This window comes from Poecilia mexicana, unplaced genomic scaffold, assembly GCF_051168715.1.
Source record: "Poecilia mexicana isolate PSO_F unplaced genomic scaffold, ASM5116871v1 scaffold_17, whole genome shotgun sequence".
Classification (NCBI taxonomy): Eukaryota; Metazoa; Chordata; class Actinopteri; order Cyprinodontiformes; family Poeciliidae; genus Poecilia; species Poecilia mexicana.
The window spans coordinates 7,771,769-7,796,741 of NW_028263386.1; the positions used below are offsets into that span (position 1 = coordinate 7,771,769).

At 38.1% G+C, this 24,973-nt stretch overlaps 2 protein-coding genes across 3 annotated transcripts in view; both read right to left on the reverse strand.

Annotated features, from left to right (window-relative positions):
• Positions 1–12,735: 12,735 nt before the first annotated feature.
• Positions 12,736–18,824, reverse strand: LOC106904093 (zinc finger and BTB domain-containing protein 14-like). 2 transcript variants are annotated; one of them, XM_014968236.2, is made up of 2 exons: positions 18,590–18,824; positions 12,736–16,664 (listed from the first exon to the last, which is right to left on the reverse strand). In XM_014968236.2, the coding sequence occupies exons 1-2, from the start codon at positions 18,789–18,791 to the stop codon at positions 15,466–15,468; spliced, it is 1,401 nt and encodes a 466-aa protein (XP_014823722.1). In that variant the 5' UTR covers positions 18,792–18,824; the 3' UTR covers positions 12,736–15,465. The 2 variants fall into 2 exon arrangements, with proteins under 2 accessions (XP_014823722.1, XP_014823723.1); XM_014968237.2 differs by having other exon boundaries at positions 18,669–18,813.
• A 3,047-nt stretch (positions 18,825–21,871) lies between these two features.
• epb41l3b (erythrocyte membrane protein band 4.1-like 3b) overlaps positions 21,872–24,973 on the reverse strand; it is a 41,074-nt gene continuing 37,972 nt past the window's right edge. Inside the window, exon 26 of the mRNA XM_088014732.1 lies at positions 21,872–22,816. The gene's annotated coding sequence lies outside the window, so the exon portion shown is untranslated. The remainder of the gene's footprint in view (positions 22,817–24,973) is intronic.

The window sequence follows — 24,973 nt, forward strand, 5'->3', positions numbered from 1 at the left end:
CAAATTGACAATTGACTGAAAACGTCTGGAAACTGGTTGTCCAGAGGATGACAGGGTGACAAAAAAACAACAAAAAAGCAAAAGCTAATAGTTTCTCTATTGATTGTTATTTTTTGGGGTTTACTGATACTTTTTAGGCACAACAAGTGTGTTTGCAGGTGCTGTGATTTTGTTTTTGAGAACCAAATCAGATACGGAGCAACAGAGCAATTTGTATGAGCTACACAGACAAACTTTCAGCATTCTTCCTTTCAGAGTTAGACCACCCAATAGCACCCACACCCTCCTACTTCTTCCCCAGCAGCTCGCCTCCCCCCTTCTGTCTCTGGTTACAGTCACCGGGCTCCAAAAGAAAATGTCACAGAAAAGGAACTTGGACTTCAAAGAGCGACCAATCTGAAGTGGTCCAAGTTAATCGTGTGCATCTGTTTCTCAAAGCTCAGAGACTTCTGACCTGCAGGAGGGCTTAGGCAACAAGCTCCAAACACAAACCGGGAGACTCCTGAAATTATTACCACTTGGTGGCCAAGAGAAAGGAGCTCACTGGTGGAAGCTGTTGATCAAGCCACATGGGCGGAGGAACTCATGTGAAGGGTCTGAGATTTCAGTTTAAGAGGCTGTTTTAAATTTGTTGTCTTGACCTCAATGTTGGGCTGAGGTTACCTCCAATGGGTAACCCAAATCAGTTCAAGCTAAATGAAACACTTGGCAATGTTTTTGTACTTTCACTTGGGTCTCAATTGCTTCTAAAAACAGCCCAAGCGCTTTAAAAAGAAACACCCAGAAGTTTTTTCGGCAATAAGTTAATGTTTTTGGTGTCCGTTTCAAAAAGCTCCAGGTAGTTAAGTCACATTCCAAAGGCACTGTGCTGTTACCTAGCAACTCCAGCAAAGCCCAGCCTGTTACCTAGCAACACAAATAGCGGAACTCAAACACGATTGGTCAGTGGTCTGACTGAGCTGGAAAAGCAACTTAAATAACAACTCCAGTTATAAAATCTTGTCCTGAGGAGCTGCCAAAGTCCAAAAGAAGAATATTGATAACATAAGCACAGTTTAAGCAAATCATACAAAATTTGTCAAAAATGGTTTTTGCAAAAAAAGAAAGAAAATGCAAATGTTACTGATAGTGTCACACATGCTCTTACCTTTCAGGTTCGATTTTCAAGAGACACGAAATAGGAAGATAAATTAGAAAGTTAGTTGCAATCTGAATTAACATGAGTTACAACAACTTTTAATTTCCCTTTAGGATCAATAAAGTAGTTTGAGTTTGAAAATTACTCAAATTTCCAAAAGACAGAGTGGTCACAATTGAGCTGAGTTGCAGTGATTGATCAGGAAAGGAAATACAAAAAGCATTAAGGTGACTGATCAGATTTGAGGAAGAGTTGCAAAGACTGGTGGAAATTGCAATTCCACGCAAAATTTGTGAATAATGAGTGAATTTAAAGTAATAATTGTGATAGCAAAGTTGCAACTTTCAGGAGGGATTGATTAAACATGGCAGTGGCAGTATTATCCTGTGGGGGACGCTGTCTGTTATCAGAGACAATCTCCGTCAAATCTGACTGAGCTTGGGCTATTTTGCAAAGATGAACAGGCAAAAATTTCAGTTTCCAGATATGAAAAGTTGTTTTTAGCAACTTTCCCTAAAAAGTAGGTTAAGATGTGCTCTGATTTAAAAATGGCGTCAGATGGAGGTCACACAGATTTGGTGTTTAAACATCAACCTGCTGCCATGAGGATGAATGTTTCTGCATGTTTCTGATTTGGATCTCCTCCACCCAAGGAGTTGAACAAAGACAAGATTGTTACAAAGAGGTTCCACCGTTTTGTACTCGTAGTGATTTATACGTTTGTACAGCTAACCTAAAGGTAAACACATTAATGCTAATGATGAAGAGAGACCTCGTTAGCTTGACTTTTATCTGACTGCAGCCGAGAAACAGATTTTGGGACCTGAGCTTAGTAATTAAAACACACCTCTAAATCTATACACACACTCACTTAGCACATGTTTTTCCCTGCAGTGTACACAAGCCTATGCTAGTTTGGAGAAGCCTGGATGATGAAAAGCTTCCTGGGGCCTGATAACGCTCTCTGTCCACCAATCACAGATACCTTGGCCAGAGACACAAATACTAACCCGCAGTAAATGTGTGCAAAGGTGTTGGGCAACAAAACCAACATCTGAGGAGCTTTAAATGCAAACAGAGAGATGAGGAGTTGGAGGAAAAGGACGCGTCTGCCATGACTCCTGACAGCTTTATGGTCCAGGTGGTCGAGGTCTGTGAAAGGACAGACCGGGCAGAACTATGGTACTGTGCAAAACTCCTAAGTCAGCTCATATTTCTTGTCTTAACAGTTATTTTTCCTTTTCAGTCCCAGTGCTGCCCTCCTTAGGTTGAACGTGGCTACTGCAGTTGAATTCTCCTATTGCTTAAAACAGCACAACTTTTCGACAAACGGCACCAGTGACGTGCGGTCAGGGGAAGCAGGTGAGGCTCATCATGGAAAAATAATATAATCATTTATAAAGATATTTTCACCCTGTGGTTTGTACTATAAAGTACCTATTCTTTCATTTAAGTTAACCAAATCTGATTATTTTTTTCTTCAAAATCGCTGAATTTTCGCATTTTCCCATTCAAATGCTTGGAAGCGAAGCAGGTGAGGCAGCAGCGAGCTGAGCCTCACCTGGGATTGCGCAACCTCTGGCTAACTGCACCGGCTACCATTCTATGAGAGCATACTCCTTCTGTCTGTACGTCACCAATAAAATGGTTAAAAACATTTAATGTATGAACTGATTTTCCATAATTTAGCTTATGTATTGAATGTACTGTGTTTTTATTGTCACCAACTGTGTGTGTATCGTGTTTTGTGTGCTGAGGAGCGATCATAAACAGCAGAGAACAGATTCGAGGTGAGGCAGGCAGTTCTTTTGCCTCATCGCTGGGGGCGCTCATGAACCACACATTGTGACTCCACAACAGTAGAGTGAGAGACAGTAACAGCGAGCTAGCCATACAGTAGCTGCGCTGATACAGAGAGCGAGAAAGACGTGGTTTTGAGTTGTACTTTAGCGGTTTCTCCCTTTGCTGTTAAGCACAGGACGAAATTAATAATATCTACATGTCTAAGTTTGATTGCGATAACGGAATTATTCTGCGGCGGCGTCGCGGTTAAGCATCACATGTTAAAGAATAGTCTTTTTGCCCTCCAGCATTGTACGCATGCGCGAAATTTCCTTACGTAAACAATATGCAGGGGTCTAGATTTGCAAATCCGATTATAATTAAATCGGTGCCTCACCAGCTATGAACCTCACCGCACGTCACTGAGAGAAGTGACACTTCATAGTAAAATTACCCCAAAATTGTACACAAGAGTAGCACTACTTCAAAAATATTTTTACTCAAGTAAAAAGTAGCCGATCAAGAAATTACTTGAGAGTAAAAAAGTTTTTGGTATAAAGGCTACTGGTAATTTAATATTTAAAAATTACATCATCATACGGATCAAAATATAAAGTTATATGTCTTTTTTAAAAAGACAAAACCTAAAATATTTCATATAATTACAAAATAAAATCAGGCAAAAAGAAACGTTTTTCCAACTTAAATTTTCAAAATAAAACGTATGAAATTTTCTTATTTTGTCTCAAAAATAAGCTAAACATTTATCAGTTTTTTGTAGCAAATTTTCAACTTTCGGAGCTCAGAAATGTATTATTTTTTTCTAGAAAATTTCTAAATTAATCTCAAAATTTCTGAGTTATATTTAGCATTTCTTTTTACTTTTAAAGCTCATAAATGTACTTGTTTTTCAATGAATTTTCTGAATTTAATCTGAAATTTTCTTTTTTGGCAAAAATTTACTCTTCCTTTTTCTCCCTATGCGCCATCATACTGTTATGCTTTTGCAGGGGAAGCTACACTTTCACTTTTAACTTTGCAGCATTCCCATAGCATGTTGCTGCCACCACCATGCTTCACAGGGGGCTGGGCTCCAAACTGGGTTACAGCCAGTTTTGGTTCCCACACCAAAATTTGTTTATCAACCAGTATGAATACTCTTGGGAGGTACTGTATGAATCGTTAAAAGAATAAAGATAAACATGACAAAAGATATATAAACAATTTTAAATGTTCACTTTTATCAGAGTGAGACCTGCACAGTGAAAACAGGAGCTGCAGGTAAAATATATTTTTATCTGTGCTACTAAAGAGGAGAAAAGGAGGTTTAAGATGAAAAGATAAAATCCTGAAAGAGTAAAACGAGGATGAAGCAAAGTGACAATGTGAGAGATAAAAGATCCTATAAAGACAGATAAGAAAAGACAGAAGACAGGAAGGGATTAGATGGACAAGAAAAAAGAGTTGGAAGAGGAATGCAGTGAGGTGGAAGGAGTGAAGAGAAATCTGTAAAAGAGATGGAGGAGGAGGAAAAATGAAAGAGAAAGAAAGGAAAGTCAAGGGAGAAGATAAAGAACATGAAATAATAGATAGTAAGCTGCATGGAAAAAAGGAGCAGGAATAATCTGAAAATAAGAAAAGTGAAAAGGAGCAAAAGGAATGCAAATTAACAGAACAAATAATATAAGGAATAGTTAGAAAAGGAATAGGACTCAAGGAAAGGATGAGAATAAAAAGGAAGGGAAATAGGAAGGAAAAATGAATAGGATGAAAAAAACTGAAATTAAATCTTTATTTACTTCAAACATGTAGAATGCCAGAGAAAAAAATAAACAAAAGAACAAACAAACATATAATAATAATAACAATAATAATAATAACAATAATAATAATATTATTATTATTATTATTATTAAGTACAACTTTCATGGATGGGAAAAGAACAACAAGAAGACTAAAGCTGAAAACAGAAAAAAGAAGAAAAGATGAAAGATAAAAGAAAGGGAAAGAAAAGAAAAGAGATGGAAATGAGAATAATTCAAAAGGAAGTTGCGCAAAAGGAAAACGATAAACAGTCTGACTAGAGATAACATAAGCAATATTTTAACTTATTTCCATTCAGACATTCTGCTTTAATTGTGTTTGGCTGCAGAATAAAACTCCCTGCAGGGCTGAGCAAAGCACCAGGGTTCTGGAAACAAAAAGAAACAGTGCAGGTGGAAGATAAGATTCAGCGCAGGCAGCGAGGCCCGGACTCCCCGCTGAGGAGTGACGCGATGCTAATCTAGCAACCGGAACATCTGGTCCGGGCCTGAACAATGGCTCCTGCAGGCAGATCGAGATGACTCGATAACCCGAGTCCAGCCACGTGACTCGGCGGGTCAGCGCAATGGCGGCCAACAAAGACGGAGCCTGTCTGCGGGCGAACGCGGGTCGCAGCTAATAAAGCTGGAGGAAAGAGGTCAGAAAGGAGCTCATGTGTTCAGGGTGATGAGTGAAAACACCGGCACATTCCTGAGAGACACTCCCTCTGAAGACGAGCCGCGGATCCAGAGTTAGATAGCTTACAACGGCCTCTGCTGTGGAGGCGGGCAGAGAAACCAACAATTATAGCACAGCAGCACTTTATTTGAAGGATTGTGAATAAGGTTGACATGACCATGTCATAAACATGACATAACACCTGTCATGAACATGAAGGAGTCTTCCTAAATATTTATGACTGTTGTCATAAAGTGTAGATAATGACACTTTTAATGAAAAGTTGCACTAAAAGTTTCATTAAAAGTCCATTAAAAGTGTAATTATTTATTGAATGACACTTTGTGTTCATATCAGATGTTATATGACACTGCCATGTCAGTGTTATGCCTTCAAATAAAGTGTTACCAGTCGCTCTGTTCTTAAACTTTTACTCAAGTAAAAAGTAAAAAGTGGCCATCCAAAAAATTACTCAGTTAAGTAATTTGGTAAAAAGTCTACTCAAGTACTGAGTAACTGATCAAATTATAAATCATTTAATATTTAAAAATTACATAATCAGATGGACCAAAATATAAAGTTAAGTGGAAATGTTGGTATATTAAAGACCAAGAGGACAATAATTCATATAAGTAACAAAAAATATTAAGATTTCTTTTTCAAAATCAGTTTCTTTCAATAAAAATGTGCTGAAACTTTAAAACACTGCAGCTGTGTCTGGTGAGTTTTTGGTTAAAACAAGTTTGTTCTTCTTAAAATGAAGTCAGAATCCAGAAACTTTACTCAATAATAGAACTTCATGATAAAAATTACTCAAATAAAAGTAACAAGTGGGTCTGTTTAGTGATTTTTTTTTTAAAAACAAGCTTGTTCTTCATTCAGTGAAATACTCACAGTTGGTAGTGTATCCAGAAACTTTGCTCTAGTTAAAGTAAAAAGTACAGGGTAGTAAAAGTACTCCAAGTACTTTTTTTTTTTTTACAAAACATTACTGAAGTAAATGTAACTAGGGACTACCCACCTCTGCTAGTTACATTTACTTCAGTAGCATTTTGGGAATGAAGTTACTCACAATGGGTTCTTACTTTTAGGAATATTTTTTGTAGTTTTTTTTTTTTTTTACTTAATTTTATTATGAAGTATTTCTACTCTTACTTTAATCAAATTTCAGGATTTTCTACATGTTGAATGAAAAACAATCATTAAAGGACCACTTAATTTTATTTTCTGGTCCATCTGATTATTAAATTACTTTTTTACTCTTACTTGAGTAATTTCTTGGACGGGTACTTTTGCTTTTACTTGAGTAAAATATGTTGAAGTAGTGGTACTCTTGAGTAAATTTTTTAACTACTTGAATTAATTATTTTAATTTTGACCTTTAAAATACCAAATGTTCTACTTGACATAATTTTTAAATATGAAATAAATGAGTTCCCTTTTACCAAATACTTTTTCTCTTAATTGAGTAATTTCTTGGACAGTTACATTTTCTTTTATTTGAGTAAAAATATGATGAAGTAGTGCTACTCTTACTTGATTACAATCTTTTTTGTACTCTACCCACCTCTGCTCTGCTCCACAAATCATTTAACAGGTCAGCAGTGCGCCAGTAGAGGACAGTAAGTGGAGATGCACATTCGGAAGATGATTTATCGCTTTTTAAAATCATAAAAGCAGAAGACAGATTATGAAGTCTCTTAAAAAAGGAGAAGAATTTCCAGATGGTGCTCAGGCGGAGAGAACGACATTATGCCTCATGAATGTCAGCATCCCTGATTAAAAGCCATCATGCTGGCTTGAGGAAAAATAATCATATAAATATATATGATTTTTTTCCCTATAAATAAAAAAAAAACATGAGCCTTCTCCTTTCACATTCATCCATCATATCATCTTGTTTGTATACAGTCGTTTTATTCTCTCAGAGTGAGACAGAGATGAGATGAGCGTAATTAAAGTTTTTTTTCTTTCTAATTAGATGCTGTTCTTTTCTGGGAAGCCTGTGGCGGCGCTGGGTGGAGCCTGATTGGAGACAGGAGGCTTGTGGTCTGGCTGATGGAACCCGGCCGGCCCGGCGTAATGGAAACCGGGTGTTCACTCTGCACATAAACACACACACTCACACTGCAGCTGAAGAGAGGCTTCATACGCACATAAACCCGTGCAGACGTGACTCTTAGGTCACCAATCCACTCAATACTAATATGTACCACATAACACTCTCATGCTGTGCTGTGCAAAAGTCTCGAGTCATTAGGCCTGTCGCAATAAGCTATAAATGAATTAATGGTGTTACAAACTAGTGAGATAATTTCCATTTGCATGATTGTTTTTTTTTTTTTTTTTTAGTCGTTCTCTTTATACCAAAAACTGGATGACAAAAGTCTTCAGCATGGTGCATCAGTCTCAACTAGCCCCTTTTTTGAATGGCGTAGTCAAAGTCAAGACCTAAATCCAACAACATTGAGACAGTCATACATTCTGACTGATCTTGAGCCATTTTGACAAAAAGTGACATGAAAAAGAATGTGGGTTTTATATGTGCAATGTGAAAACTTGATCAATGAATGGACTGAATACAAAAGTACACCACACTTTTCAGAAATTTACTGCCATTTTTTTAAGACTATGCACTTTTTCATTCATATATGAATTGAGAACCACAAAACAACCACAGAAAAATCCTTCTAAAATACACTGCAGTTTGTGGTTACATGGCCAGAACTGTCACAACTCGTTTTACTGAAATTTTAAAAAAGAGACGATGAAAATCCTGTCAACGGAGTTTCAAATCTTAGATCGCCTGTTTTTTTAAAATTATATATCATATCTACTGCATGATATTGTCAAATTGTTCACATTTACATACTTCTACTGCCTATTTTTGTCATTTCTGTTTGTCTTGTCAAACAGATGTGTGTCTCATGATGTGTGTTGCTGCCTTTCTTAGCCAGGTCATCCTTGTGAAAGAGGTTTTGATCTCAATGGGTTTTTGATCTGGTTTAATAATAAAAATGGTCCCGAAATGTGTAAAAGTACAAGGGGTATTAATACTTATGCAAAGCATTGTATGCTGCCAATGCTAGAATCTAAAATTTAAGAGAAAATTTTAACATAGTCAGTCTGCATGGAGGCCAAGAGACAGGAAAATACAGGAGCGATTTAAAACTTTTTCACAGTTGTTTATACATGAATTTATGTAAACAGAGCAAAACTTTCTCAAACACAGCTCAATAAATACTGATAATGTGTTCATGTACATGCACAAGCATGCACGCACGCTCATGCATACATAAAACAAATAAAGACTGACACAGGGCAACCTGCATTAATGCACGCTCTGTCTCTGCCTGTCATTCACACAAAGATATCAGCATTTGCACAGATGCATGCAAACATAGACAAACACTCTGTGGAGCACACACACACTCACGCGCACACACGCACGCATGCAAACACACACACTTCTCCACCTTTCATGCACATTGCACATACACACCCGTCCAGTCTGCCTCCCTGGGTGCAAACATTGTGTTTTAAGTTTCTTTGAATAGACACACATTCAGTCACAACACAATGGCACACGCACACACGCATGCATGCACGCACACACACTCACACACACACACACACACACGCACACACGCACAGCCGCAGCCTGACAGTGATGCAAACCCATATCCTGCCAGTTATGGGTTTTAATGCACTCACTCTCTCTCTCACATTCTCACACACAGATTACGTCTTTCTATATTCTCAAGAACTTTGCGATATTTTTCATCCATTTCTATAGTTGAACCCAGAGCCGAATCTACCAGGAACCAGGAAGATAGAGCTCATCACTCCAGCTCTAAAATCCTTCGCTGGCTCCCATAGCTGAGAGAATAGACTTTAAAATGCTGTTGCTAGTTTATAAATCACTGAACAGTTTAGCACCACAATACATTAAAGATCTGCTGTTGTCATAGCAACCTTCCAGAACCTCTGGTCTTCTGGTTTTGGTTCTGCTCTGCATCCCCAGAACCAGAACCAAACATGGAGAAGCAGCATTCAGCTTGAATGCACCACAAATCTGGAACAAAGTTGCAGAAAACTGCAAAACAGCCGAAACACCGAGTTCCTTTAAATCAAGGCTAATAACTCACTTTTGAAAGATCATAAATGAAACTTTAATGAACATTAAAGTTCATTAAAAGACGGCATTTGACAAAATATAATGTTTCAATTGTTGACTTTGTGTTCTATGATTGTGTATTAATCAATCAAGACTAACTTGATTGATTAGTTGATTGTCAGTTACAGATTTTTTCTGCAACTGATGTCTTTTGACAAGACATCTTCCCTGTTTTACGTGAAACAAGTCTGCCATTGGACCTAATACTTTTTTTTTTAAATCTACATTTAATAGTTATTGGCTCAAAACAAGCTTAATTATCTTGCTGAAAAGTTACTTTTAATGTATTGTCTTATTTCAAATAAAATGTCCTAGATATTTGCACTAGACAAAAATACTTGGGAAGTTTTATTGATCTGAGGATGTTGCATCAACTTCCATTCATTTTAGGAACTGCATTTATGCCTAACTCTAACACTATTACCAACATATTCCTAACTCTAGCCGTAACCACAACTTAACTTGCACCACACCTCTGAGCTCAGTGCAACTGAAAAAAGGAGTCAGAGGAAAATACCCACACTTTGTTGGTTTTTTTGGTTCTCTATATGTAGCATGTACAAACTCACGCACAGAAACAAGAACAAGGTCAGGAAATGCAGAAAACAGATCTCAGGCATCCACTGACAGCGAGGTCAGGCTTGCCTTTTCCATTAGACACTGATGTCATTTTTCCACAAAGCTGCTTCAAATCCCATGTGTTCAAGCTCTGCTCCTGTTGGCATGCAGCAGGATGTTCTCCCACTGGGCTGTGAGGACGAACAACCAAGACGAAGGCGATTTTATTCCCGAATCTACAGCGCCCTGACTTTCCACCGGCATCCCTCCAAGCGCATGTAAAATGCATGGAAAACACTGAGGTGTGACAGCGCATACATTTCACTCAGTCTGTGTTTTTCACTCTGAACTCAGCTTCCTTTAATAAATACTGCAGGTTTTTCATCAAACCAGTGTCATTTCTGGTTCCCATAGCGATGGACGGTGGACACCAGCAGGTCAAAGATGGACAGGAACGGGTCAATCACTAGGAACAGGGCACCATCTAGTGTTGCATACAGAGTATGAGACGAGCGCTGAGATTTCTACTGATTTTTTTCCTCCAGGCTTTATTATTCTCAAAATAAAAACGGTTTTGCTGAAGGTGCAGAATGTGACCTGAGATTGCAGAGTGTCTGAGCCTTTACAACAAACCAAAAGCTGAGTCAAAATGCATGTTAATGTATTCAATATGTCTACATAAACAAGTTGTTTACTTTCCAGTCATGCTCAGTCAAGTAAATGCATCACAGACTGACTCCACTCAAGTTGTAAATAGGCCTGTCACAAGAAGCAATAAATCAAATAATCACATGATAAATTAAAACAAGCTCAATAATTTCCATTTGTATGATTTATTGTTTCTCTCTCATCAAAAACTAGAAGTTAAAACTCTTCAGTTTGGTACTTTGGTCTCAACTAGCCCTTCTTTTGAAGGACAATTTTGTTTACAGAGTCTTCATAATGAATTTTCTTTGTTGTTTTGTTTATTTATTATGTCTTTAAAAAGACTTACAGTTAGAATTTAAAGTTTTTGGTCTTTGAGAATAAAATGTTTTGTTATTATTAAGCCATTAGCATTATTATTTGAAAATGGTCTCAAAACAACAATATTGTTTATCACAATAACTTCTGAGACAATTTATCATCCAACAAAATTTGTTATTGTGACAGGCCTAGTGATCACTAAGGATTTTTAAGAAAAAATTGTGAATAAATACTATAGAATTTTGGTAGAAAATAAGAGGGAATTGAATGAAATGTGCTTACAAAAGGGAATATACACAGTCTTATATGTCTCAGAAATGTTCAAAACAAACATTAGCTAATTATTAGCTAATGATAATAATTAGCTAATTATTATTAGCTAATATTTGTTTTGAACAATGTTGTTTTGTATTTACTGTTTGCACTGCATTTATTGACAACATTTGCATAGTTAAGTCATTTTAAGATTCTTTGTTTAGTAGTTAAGTCATATTGAGTCACTAGCATGTTGATACTACCAGTAGTGCAAGGGTTATCACTAGCATGTTGACTAACACAAGATTACTCCATTCAGTATGGTAACATTAGTATATAACGTAAAATTACCCCAAATCCTAAGGGTACCTTAAATCTGTGGTGCCCAAAGTCGGTCCTGAAGGGCCAGTGTTTAGTTCTCTCCCTGGTGGTAGTAACAACCTTCTCAGCATGTCAATGTTCTTCTTAGGGCTTCTAATGAGACATCATTTGATCCAGGTGCGTTAAACCAGGGACGGACTAAAACATGCAGGATGCCGGCCCTCAAGGACCGACTATGGGCACCTATAGCATGTGGGGTGTCACCAGTATGTTGATTTACATAGACTTACTTCATTCAGTATGATAAACATCTAATAAATAAAAAAGTTTGCTAAAATGCTGATTTTAGGTTCAAAGCTAATGTTAGCATGAGGGCTATCACTAGCATGTAGAGTGAATAGCATGTTGACACTAGCAGTAGGATGTGGGTCATGAGCAACATGTTGACCAATAAAAATTACTCCATTCAATGTGCTAACGTAAGCAAAAATTATCTAAAATGCTAAGGTTATCTTAAATGCTGTCAGTAGCACATGTGCTATCACCACTATGTTGATTTACATTGACTTAATCCATTCAGTGTGATAAACATAACTAAAAAAATAAAAAAAATTTATGTAAAATGCTTATTTTGCGTGGAAGGCTAACGTTGGCACGAGGGCTATCGCTAGCATGTAGAGCTGCAGATGACGTAGCACCGACGGTTTAGAATTTCTACCAAGCCAATCAGCGAACAAAAGGACAAGACGTGACGATGACGTCGATTTCCTGCGCTGTTTTAGAATTGTAGTCTGCCTGTAGTTTAGCAACGGCAGCGGAGGATGTGAACGAAGCCGTCCGCGCTTCGAAATAATGAATTAACATTGACAGCCATTTCATTGAGCTCGGCACTTCTCTCTTCGCAGTGGAGAATGGCGGTTTACAGCGCAGACAATTTCCGAAAAGCTTCGTACCGTCGAACTGGCGCATTACATACGTCACGGTAAAACTTTAGCCCAGCCGTACGTTAAAGAAACATTTGTAAAAGTTTTATTGCTTCCACAAAAAGACAACAACATTAAAACACAGCAAATGGTGTTTATTGTCAAAGTGTAGGAGTAGGACAATGTTATATGTGCATGATTTCAATATTGTGAACTCTAGTTGTGCAACAAACTAAGCTACAGTATATACAGACACCGATCATTATCTGTGGATAGCCCCGGATGACAGTCATACTGTATAACAGTAAATCTAGTTGGCCGGTTCTGCTTGGACAGGACAGTCTCTGAGGACGATCCGTCAGGAGTCCAAGACTTTGGTTTCGTCTGCGTCTTACTTTTACAGTGTAATATCAATCAATACAACTAAACATCCATTTAAAAACATCCACATGAATATACTCAATGCAACAAATGTTATGCAGAAAATTATTTTCTCCCCCCATTCCCTCTTTCTTTCCTTCTTGGACTCTGTTATTATCTCCATAAAATTCATAAAAGGTTAAACGAACATTTAAATGTTTTTTATTAAAAAGAAAAGAAAAAAATAACGTTATGAGAACCCCTCAGGTCTAGATAGCGACGATGCTTTGTGAAAAATATATGTATAGTATAGTGAACTAAACATTTACATGACTTTACAGGTGGGAAGGACATAACTCTGTAGAATTATAATAATAATCATAATAATAATAATAATAATACAGCCTCACAGTCTTTATGAACATGCTCTGCTCTCCTGTTCTGCACTCCCATCACTGTCCTCGTGCTTGTGTCGGTGTGTGTAAGTGGGATTAAAGTGTGCATGTTAGCAGGTCAGTCCACTGGCATCTCAATTAATTACAATATAATCAAAAAGGTAACTTAAGTCAGCAATTCAATAAAAAAGTGAAACTAACATTTTTCAAACCATTTGATTGGCTACTACCTGAAATTCTCATAAGTTACGTAAGATTTTTAACACAGAAATGTTATGAAAGTTTAGTGGAAGGAAAAAGTGTGATAGTAGACAATGTAAAAACGCAGGAAACGGGCAGCACCTGATGCATGTTACATATTTGACTGTTTCTGAATCAGGCCCAAAATTCCTCTTTTCAGATAAAAGTAAAATTTGTGTCTTATTTGAAAATCGAGGTCATAGAAGAGAGGTTAAAGGAGGTCCAGTGTAAAGTTTCCACAGTCAGTGATGATTTGAGGTGCAATGTGCATCTACTTATGTTGGCCCTCTGTGTTTCATCAAGTGCATTGTCAGAGTAGATGTCTGCCTGGAAAAGTGTAGAGCAATGAAAGCTTCCGTTTGCTAACAAACCTTATGGAAATGCTGATTTTATTTTTCTGCCCTCACTTCCAAAGACACCAAAAGCTTATTCAATCACCAAAATGATTCTAAGAATCTATGGAGTACTGTTAACATTTTCCACTAAAGCTTATCCTTACACTTAACTTTCCATCAATATGCTTGGACATGGCACATTCTGCTTTTTTTGTGGTTTTGTGGGTGTGACTGACTGATAGATAACTCTAAAGTTAGCAGCTACATAAAATAACTATCAGTTAAAAATCTTATAAAAATAGTTTTGTGTTCATGTTAATCCTTAAAATTAAAGTAAATATTACTGTGTGTGTACTGTAGGGCTGAAGCGATTAATCGGGTTAATCGTGATTAATCGATTCATCAAATAATCGTCAACTAATTTAGTAATCGATTAATCAGGAACTGGAATATGCGGACAAAGAGAAAAGGTAATTTGCTGACAGTCATAGGATTAATTAAGCTAAACTGTAGAAAAATATAACATTTGTATTTTAAGCAAATTGTAATAATTTAAAAATGTAATTAAATTATTCGCATTTTTTTAATACTGCATAAAAAAAGGCTTAAGTGCAAAATCTGATTTTTTCATCCAATTGTAACAATTTTTAATTATTAATGGTCAAAAGAATAACTTAATAACTAAAATAATCATTTAGCCACAGTGTAATACTTTAATTTTTTTAATACATTAGATGCAGTTCTGTAGTTTTTACTATTTGTGGTGTGGAACTTTTTTCTGTTAAATCCTACTAAAACACAGTTTTGTGTAATTAAAACATGTTTTGACTAAAATCCTCTAAATCAAGGGTGTCAAAAATAATTTCGGGTCAAATTGAAATCATGAATAAAAGTATTAATAAAACTACTTACTGACAAACTTAAAATATTACATCTTTCTCTGCTTTTGAGTTGTGCTTTTTAAGATTAATTAAAATTTAACACATATTTTCTCAAATATTAAGTGATTCCTTTTGACTGATAAAGTAATATCTATCTTAAAATTCTAATTATGTGGCCCTCTAAACAAATCTGGAGTTCAGAGGGCCACAAAAATAGCTTTGTTGGGCCGGATTTGGCCCACGGGCCTTGAGTTTGGCACCTGTGCTCTAAAATAACAGAAATTAAAATTTGAAAATATTCTGTCTGTAATGAATTGGTTTTTTTTAAACATGAGATTATGATGGAGTATAAAGGCCATATTGAGAAAGATTAAAAAATAAAATAATGAGAATAAAGTCGAAATAATACGAGAATAAAGTAATAATATTTTTAGAATAATGTAAATATTATGAGAATAAATTCATAATATTATTGACTTTATTCTCATAATTTTCTTTATTTTCTTAGCATGGCCCTCATCCTCCGTCGTATGTTTTGGATTAAATGACTGAAATAAAATTACCTTATTGATTATATTCCTATTTATTGAGACGCCCCTGTATGTCAGTGTGTGTGTGTGTGTGTGTGTGTGTGTGTGTGTGTGTCGGATCGTTCAGCAGTCCCCAGAGTTGTGCGAGTGTGGCCCGGTCTCCAGTTTCCAGTCTCTCTGGTCGGCGGCCTCCGCCGGGCCGTGCTGGGAGGCGGCGGGCGACAGCGACATCTGTCTGCGTGGGTTGGCGCTGTGCATCGTGTTCCAGTGGCGCTTCAGGTCCGACGCCTTGATGAACGCCTTGTCGCACGAGCCGCAGTTGAAGGGCCGCTCGCCCCGGTGCTGCCGCTCGTGGTCCTTCAGGTGGGACTTGTGCTTGAAGGCCTTTTCGCACATCTGGCAGGCGAAGGGCCGCTCGTTGCTGTGCACGCGCTCGTGCCGCTTCAGGTCGGGCCCCCGGATGAAGGCCTTGCCGCAGACGACGCAGCGGTGGGGCTTGAAGCCCGAGTGGATCTTCAGGTGTTCCTTCAGGTGCGCGGCGGTGGTGAAGGCTTTGGGGCAGTGCTCGCAGCCGTACGGGCGGTTGGCGGTCAGCAGCCGCTCCTTCTTGGCGTTGTGGTCGAGCGGCTTGGCGCTGGCGCTCTGGCAGGAGTTGTGGTCGCGGTGGCCGTACAGGAGGTACTCCAGCTTCATGTCGGCGGCGGAGGTCGACGACCCCCAGCCGTGGGCGTGCGGGTCCTTCCCCAGCCCTGTGTTGTAGCTGTGCGGCTGCGAGACGTGGGAGCCGCCGGGGCCGATGGCGTCCATCCCCTGGTCGTAGAAGCTGTTTTTCCTCACCTCCTCCATGGCGAGCTCCTTCAAGATGGCGTCCTGCGCCCGCATGCCGTGGTCGTCTGGCGCCTGGTTCTCGCGGGTCTTCATGTTGGTCAGCTCCCGCTTCTGGGTGCAAAGGTTGTCCAGGAAGTTGATGCCGAGGATCTGTCCGGACGACATCATCATGTTGATGTCCTTCTTCCGCACCGCCAGCCGCGCTGTGTACATGTAGTTGAGCACTTCCTCGAAGATGTCGGAGCGGATGAAGTCGAGCTCCACGATGGAGTTGTCCTCGTCACTCTGCTTCTTGAAGAGCTTCTTGAAGTAGTTGCTGCAGGCGGCGAGGACGCAGCGGTGCGCCCGGAACTCGATGTTCTCCACCACCACCACCACGTCGCAGTGCTCGCCCTCCATGCGCTGCTGGTTCAGCATCTTCAGGAAGGTGGCTTTGTGGTCGTAGTCGATGTATCTCAGCAAATCAGACATGGTGCAGGTCAAGCTGGAGCAACCTGCAGGCGACAGAGACGCAGGTTAGAAATGCCTTAAAGGGGCGGTATTAAACCTGCCACCATAACAAATGTAGCTGGATGATAAACAGTCCCAGTAATTATTACGATAAACAATAATATTGTCTTTAGAGGATTTTCAATGGTACAACAGTGCAAGAACACATTCTCAAAGATCAATAAACTTTAAATTATAATTAAAAGAAAGAATCAAGGCAATAGTCCAGGTATGTTTTGATGAGGAAATAACATTATAACATGATGTAAACGCAAAAAAGTTGATTTTGCAAAATACTGCTTCTTTAGTGACAGGATATTATTGTCTGATAATGATAATCTTAGTAATCAGTTATACTGATAATTAACTGATTAACTGGGTGAAAATATTGGCACATTCTGCAGATTTTTTTATTTAACCACTTAAGCCTATTTTTAAAAATACATTAAAGATCCAAATATACAAACTTTTTTAAACAGTTCCCTAAAATGTAATAACATTTGTCATGTCACGCTAACAGCTCAATTTCTGAGCAGCAGGCACAATACTCCACAGTAATATGAAGTGAATGAAATGCACTGCTAATCCACCTCCTTTGCTTTTGTCACTCCTCTTTAAATCTGTTTCACCGTATCGACAGAAAGCCAGGTAGAGAGATGTTGTGATGTTGTAATAAATATTCCATTTTTGTTTATAACTATCACAATGTTCTGACCACCATATGTTAGCTTTAGCATCTCAGTTGTTAAAATATAAATCCAATACATAATAAACGGTGAGAAAACGTCCCATCCAACAGAAAAAACATATTATTAGTATGCAAGGAGTGAATGTATAGTTCATGAAACACATTAACTTACAAAACTGCATCAAAGTATTCATTTGAGATGAAAGATTAAGTAGTAAAATACACAAAGAAGCTTAAACAATATGCAACAAGTTCCTTGATGGAGGCTCTAAGCTCAAATCCAGCAGGAAACAAAGTAATTAAAAAACTCTCCAATCTTTATCTTTTAATTGATCAAAAAATAATTTGCAGTTGCTGTTTTATTTGTTTATAAACATCACATGGGTAAAGTTCTTAGTTTTTACAACTTTAAATTGAAATTTAGTTGAGACATTAGACTTTAGAAAATCGGAAATTAAATCTGAGTCAGGAAATGTCAGTTCGGTGCATCTTTAACACAAAACAGAGAAATCACTGACAATAAATATGTTTAACTCAGCTGATGTGATCCCGAGTTTTCCTTTACCTACGTCATTTCCTGTATTCTACTTAGATTGATGTTTTTATGCTGTTTGGTGAAGAAACCCGGTTAAAATCTGCAGAAAATTATACTTTTAATATAATATATGAACATTGCAAACCTTTTTATGGGTATTTAGGTGTGGAAATGGTGGTACAATGTGATTAGAAACTAAGGATGTGCTTTAATTTCCACACCAGACCAGAGCTGCATGCAACAGCAGAGGGGTGGAGCTCTACTCGCATGCCTCTAATTGTAAAACAAAAACTGAGAAGCAGCATTTGATGCAACATGCAATTAAAAGTGCTTTTATTTACAAATAAGACGCGAAGAAGAAAAAGAAGTGGCTAAATCAATCATGCAAAAAGCCTCTGAACAGGAGCAATTACGACAGGCAGGCCCAACTGCGAGCTGAGCCTTGGTTAAGCTAATCAAAATAAAAATAAAAACACAAACAGAAACAGAAACAAACACACGAACTGTTCTGCGGGGCACCAGCGCATTTCCGCGCCAATGTTTGCGTGACAAGCAACGCTGCGTGCAGGAAAGGATCAACCTTAGCGAGAATATTTCACATTTCACTGCGCCCAGCCATCTTGGCCAGCCAGCCAACCAGCCTCGGTTAGTGTTTCTGCAGCCCGACAGGCAGCGCTCCGACAGCGGCGACACCGCGGGGCACGTACCGCTACAAACCGGGCGGCGGTGCGGCCGATCCGCGGCGCTCCGACACGACAGAGAGAGGAGAATAAAAAGCGCCAATACCCAAAGTCTGAACGATCCCTGTGTTGTCACGCAAGGCAGTCGACGACGATCCAGATCCAGAGTTGTCGTTTTTCCTCTTCCTCCTCTTGTTGTGACTGTGCGGCTCCGCAGGAAACGGGGCATCGTTCTACTGCCACCAAACGCCCCGGAGAGGGTACTGCACCCACAAGATCGTCTATATGTGGACAGATGAGTCACTCTGATTTGGAAAAAATATAGCGCTTCAAAACTGTTCATACCGCTTGAATTTCTTTCATATTTACCAAGTTACAGGCATGGGATATTTTATTATTTATGCGATAATCCAACAAAAATAAACACAGTTGTGCAGTGGAAGCAGTAGTGGTTCAAAAGAATGAAACAAAACAATTCAAGTTTATTTCATCATTGACCGCATGTTAAACAATATTACATGTTAAAAACAAAGCGACTGTTGTTTTCAAGTCACAGGCTAATTAACAAACCCAGTCCTTGTTTGGAGCTTTTTCAAAAACTGAAACACAATTATTTTGTCTGTATTTTAGGTTTTTGTGGTTTTCCTTTATTATACTAAATGAAATTTCATGTTTTATGTTTCCAAGCCAAAAAGTGATACAAATAAACTTCTCTTGCCTGAAAACTAAAAAATGTGGTACGCATCTACCAGCTATAAAACTTCTAGAAAATACCTAAAGCTGTCAGATGGGATGGAAAGCGTCCATAAACATCTATTTACGAGTCTTGCCATGAATTCTTAATCAGATTTATCTTTGTACTTTGATTAGGACATTTAAACAGATGAATATGGTCCACTCTAAACCATTCATGATTGTTGTCCTTCTGGAAGGTGATTGTCCCTGTTCTTGCTCCACAGTATGATGACGCCACCACTGTGCTTCAACATGGAGTTGGTGGGTTCAGGCTGCGACATATTTATAATGTCGACCTACTGCGAATTAGTGAGCTGTTTTATTAGCTCATTTCCATGTAAATGACAGACTAAAAATAAATTAGCGCTTTATAAAAGCGCTAATTTTTATAATATATCTTTTATTCCTGAATTTAAGAGATCAAGACATTTAAGATATATTAAATACTTTCATTGCTGGGTTGGATATAGACGATGGATACATGGGTGATTGTTTTCATTGATATTGTGTTAAAAGAAAGTTTTAAAACAAACAAACAAAAAAGAAAAAAAATACGTTTTTGGCTTAGTTTAACAACTAAAATTCACAAAAACAAACCATCAACACATTCACCTTAAGGGGGATATGAAAAAAAAAAAAAACAGGAAGTATAAATGATGACTCCATAACGAACTGTCTCATATAATCTACTGTTTGATAACCAAACCCATATGAGACATTTTAGATGTCAATGCAACAGGTGCTTCTTAAAATAGATAAATGAACAAATAAATTATAAAAAGTGTATTTTAAACGTACTTTGAAACTTTCCAATTTCTCCAGGTGTAACGCCTCTCACCATTTCACTACTCTTTGACTCGCACAAGACAGCTCAGTAAAGTGTTGACGTCATTACGTAGTTACAATAATAAAAGCGCTGCAATTCTGTTGCCATATACTGGTTCAACTAAAACTGTAATTTATGTTTAAGGTTTTATAACTTCATCAGTTACTTGAGCGTAAACTAATAATTCGAGTTCAACGTTATTCTGAAATATTGAAGTCATTTTATGTGATATTTGATCTGCTACATCTTAAAGGGGCAGCATTACGTATTTCCAAGATACTGTCAAATTTGACTCCGCCTTCAGGAAGTCATCGCCACATGGCTCCTCTATTAACCCTTTAACAATGTTGTAGCGGCTAAAATCCTGTATTTTAGGCTACTGGTGGTTGTTCTTGAAACGCGTTGGGTTTACGTGCGCTCAATTAAAATTCATGATGCCGATCTTCCGTTTGACATAAAAGAAAGTCATTTATTTGTCAGAACAATGTCCATTGTCTTACTGTTTCCATTTAGATCCACATAAATTCGACATCCATCCAAACCAAGCAGAGTAGAAAACTGTTTGCCTCTGCCTATTAACAACACCTGAACAGAATGATGGTTGACCTTAAATAACCCCCCCCCCCACCATCAGACACTCAGAACTCAAAATTAAATACGCCCCCTGGTGGCGATAAACACCAGAAAGGATAAATGGCTCCTACAAATGTTTTTACCAGCTTTTCACTGAGAAGTAGTTGTAATAATGAGCTCAGCAGAAGTGCAGTTCTACCAGGTGTTTGCTAATTATTGCTGGCTAGTCTGAAGGAGCTGCTCTGTGAGGCGGAAGCTTGGAAACTGCAACTCTAAGGAGGCAGGTCTAGGTCGAGGTGTTTTGCATGTGAATGGTTGCCGTGGACACTAAAGGACTTTAAAACATGCATGGAAAAATTTCAAAGCATCACTTTGATGCTTTTATAACTGTATAAAACGATGTGAAGCTCAAAAAAAGTAGATTTTACATAATACCGCCCCTTTAAGGCTTTATAATGGTTTCAGTTACTTGAGCATAAACTAATACATTTCATTGTTCTATGTAGGAATGCACAATATATCGGCAGTATCGACCGATATTAGCCATTTTTTAACTTATAGGTATCGGTCCAATAAATAAAACAGATATGAACAACAAATATTTGTATATATCTGTTTCTGGTTGGGTTTTGTCAGTGTCAAAACTGTTGTGAAACATATATAACATTGGTAAATATTGGTAATTAGCCATAATACACATTATGTGTCTGTTCTGTTGTTGACTGTATCGTGTTAAGTTTGTAGCTTTCTCCTTTTCTTATGTAACGCACCTTGAACCGCCTTGCTGCTGAAATGTGCTACACAAATAAACTTGACAGATTAACTGATGGGAGATAGGGTCATTTTATTTCTTTACCACATTTTCAACAACAAGGCAATTCAAAGTGTTTTACATAAATTAGAAGGAAATACAACAAAACGACGAACCAAAGAGCAAAAGAAGAGAAACAAAAAGAAAAAGGTATAACCCCATGTTGAAGAATAAGTAGTTTGTGATTTATAAACAAGTAGGGGTTTCTCTGGATTTTTGTTCTGATAATGTTGATCTAAGGTAATGAGTAGTTTCTCTAGATAAATCAATATCCCAAATTTCCCCAGTTCCATGTTATTCTGCAAGATTCAAGTCATTTTTTGGACTGAAATCAGAGCGACTGAAAGCAATCAGAAACACCAGCTGCTGTACTGTGGTCACTTTATTATTTTGGGAGTAAACTGCAAATTAACAACAAATGCGTCAGTCTCCGTTTTCCTCCCCTACGCTGTGGAAAACGCGGCTGCAGGTGAAATGGAGGAGCAGATGGAGGCTGTGGATGTCAGGGGAGGACAACCGATTTCTCTTTCTGGACTTTGCGTCTCTTTTGGGCGGAGCTCGGCCGTCTGAGCCCTTTGCCCCGCGGCCGTGCCGTCGCCACGCCAACCGGCCGACGCGGAGCTTGTGCTGCGGCCAATCGACCCCGCCCTGGGAAAACAAAACAAAACAAAAAACATTCCCAGCCTGCACAGGCACGTCAAAAAGTCACTTTGTTTTTCGTTTTCCTCGCTGAAAGTGGAGCTCGAGTGGGAGGAAAAACCAAAAAGAGAAATAAAAGACAATAAAGTGAAACGAATTCAAATAACACAAATCAACCTTAGAAAGATCATCGTAAGCCGGCTTTGCTGGAGAGGCTCTGATATGTACAGTGGCACCAGGTGGAAAATCATTGTGTGGGAGTGAAGCGATGCTTTGTTTTCTTCTACATTGAGGTTAAATAGTGTTTGCTCTCTAACATGTACAGCCTACAGCAATTACAAGTTCCTGGAGTGATGGCTTTATCTCATAAATAAAATGCTGCTACAGTAATTATCCTCAGCAATCATAAAAATGCATCAAAGTCGTAATAAGGCAGTGGAAGCAGAAGGTTTACTTCGGATTCAGGACCATTAAAAGAAAAACTAAAACAAATCAGACGAGGCCGTTTGGTTGGTGATGCAGCTTGGCGTCCTTCTCATGCAGAGTGTGTTTGTTGGTTTTGCAGGTGATGTTTGCGAGTGGAGCGGCGAGCTGCAGCGTCCGTAGAGGAGGAGCCTTCAGACGGTCCGGACGGTGAGATGTGATCGCTGGAAGAAGAGCTCGGTTATTCCTGGAAGAGCAGAGCGAGAAGCGGAAGTGAGAAGCTGCTGCGTGTTTTATTACCTCCGAGGCTTTTTAGGCCTCAGCTATGCAAAAACACAAGAAATCACCAAATATTTCTTGTCCAGATTCTACGGCTAATGTCTAAGAAACCTGAAATGGGACAAAACTAAGTTTTTAGTAAGAAATATGAGCTTGTTTTAAGTATACGATTCCTTAGAAGTTCTTTTCCAGTGCTAGATTATTTCACTTATAACATGGGAAAATAATCTTAAACTTGAGCTAGTATTTTTTTATTATTAAGAAATTGACCTAAAACAAGGTCATATGTCTCCCTGAAAAGTTACTTGTAAGTTAGTTTTGTCTTGTTTCATGTGTACTCAGATATTTGCACTAGAAACTAGACCAAGAATACTTGGTATGTTTTTGCAGAGTGAGAGCGGGTCAGATGAAGGGTTGCCACAGTTTCACCCACATCAACAGAAGTAGAGACGAAAACAAACAAAGATGCATGAAGGCTGATGGGAACGCCACAATAAACTTTATTTTATTTTAGCTGCTCTGCAGTGCAGCAGAAGCTGATTTTACGTCTTTCAAGAGAACAAGAATGAATGAGAATCAATGTAGAAACTAAAACCATAAAATAGGAGAAAATATCTACTTTTCTTTTGTTTAGATAGAGGAATTACTGACTAAACAATAAAATGTTTTCAATTCAGTATTATATTTATTACTTTTATTAGTACATTTTAGTGATGGTATTCTACGTTCTACAGCAGAGAGAAAGTAAAGTAAAATTTTACCCCATTTCAATAACTTTAATAGATCATATATAAGCCAACTTTTATTTTAATTACCCAGATCAATGAGTCACTGAACCATTAGAAAAAAATAAATATTAATTTATAGAAACAATCCAAATAAATCGTGTTGAAGTAAACAACCTTCCTGCTCAAATTAAATCCTGAAACACAATATAGAAAGAAAGTTACTAACAAAACAAAGTTTTCTGGTATTTAAATAATTTAGGTAATTCTAACTGACCTGAAACAAGTAAAGTTTAGCCTCAATTAACTTCAGACAGGAAGAAAAAAATGTGCAACATTTTCCACATTCAGGTTTTTAATCAAACATTGATTATAAAACTGTGCAGCTTTAATGTCAAGCTCTTTCAAGGACTTTATTCAAAAATCAAGAACTTTCCAAAACTTGAAAACTTGAAAACACCTAATTTAAATCCAAGTATTTTCAGGACTTCAGTCACCAGTACAGACCGTGAAAATCAACCGAAGGGCCACAAACGGCCCCTGGGCCTCATTTTGGACACCCCTGCTATAAATGTTTACAACCCAAAAATAAACTAAATAAAAAAAACAATTTCACATTTTGCTACTATTTCCAAATACTGTTTGTTTGACGAGAATGTCCCCAAAAGAACAGAGAAAACATTCAGTTCAGTGTTGCTAATGCTATTGAAACACTCATTAAACAAACTACACACACACACGCGCACACACACACCCGGACATGAAGGCTGCAGAAACAAAGCCAAGCGTTCCCATCTGGTGAGTCATGCAAAGCGTCCTCATGCATGCCTGAGCCTCGGGATCCGATCAGCCGCTAACGAAACGAGCTTCAGAGCGGCGCTGCGCGGGACGGAGCAGGAAAACGCTCAGAGAAGACGGAGTGAAAAGACAAGTTTCTTCAGGTGCAGTCACGCCTGCTGCAGCCCTCAAGCTGCTGGCGGCGTGCGAGTTCAAACACGTTTGGGAAGTTTGCAGACACACAGGAACGAGGAGCGATGACCTATTTTCTACAGTCAAAAACACAGCTTGCTTTTCATTTTTCCAGCTGGAGGTTAAACTCAGTATCTTCACACTTCAACTTCCAAAAAGTTCTTTAAATAAATCAGATTTATTTTGCTAAATAGCCCAAATAGTAATGTTTATTTGGCCGTTTATGTCTCCAATTGTTCATTAAAAGACTTTTCCTGAATCAACTTTTCAGAGTTCAGTTCTTTATGTCAGTTTCTAATTATAAAGGCTGGAGTGAACTCTGAACTGTTTACAGTTATACAGTGGGAAGAACTGAAAGACTTAAAGATGGAAAAAAAATGCAAGAAAATAAGATTAGAGAGGAAGGATAGAAATTAGTAAAAGAAAAACAG

Coding starts and splice junctions, on each gene's coding strand:
- LOC106904093 (XM_014968236.2), bottom strand. CDS start 18,791: ATGCCCCGTTTCCTGCGGAGCCGCACAGTCACAACAAGAGGAGGAAGA. Junction 16,665..18,589: donor CCGCCGCCCGGTTTGTAGCG/GTACGTGCCCCG, acceptor TGTCGCCTGCAG/GTTGCTCCAGCTTGACCTGC.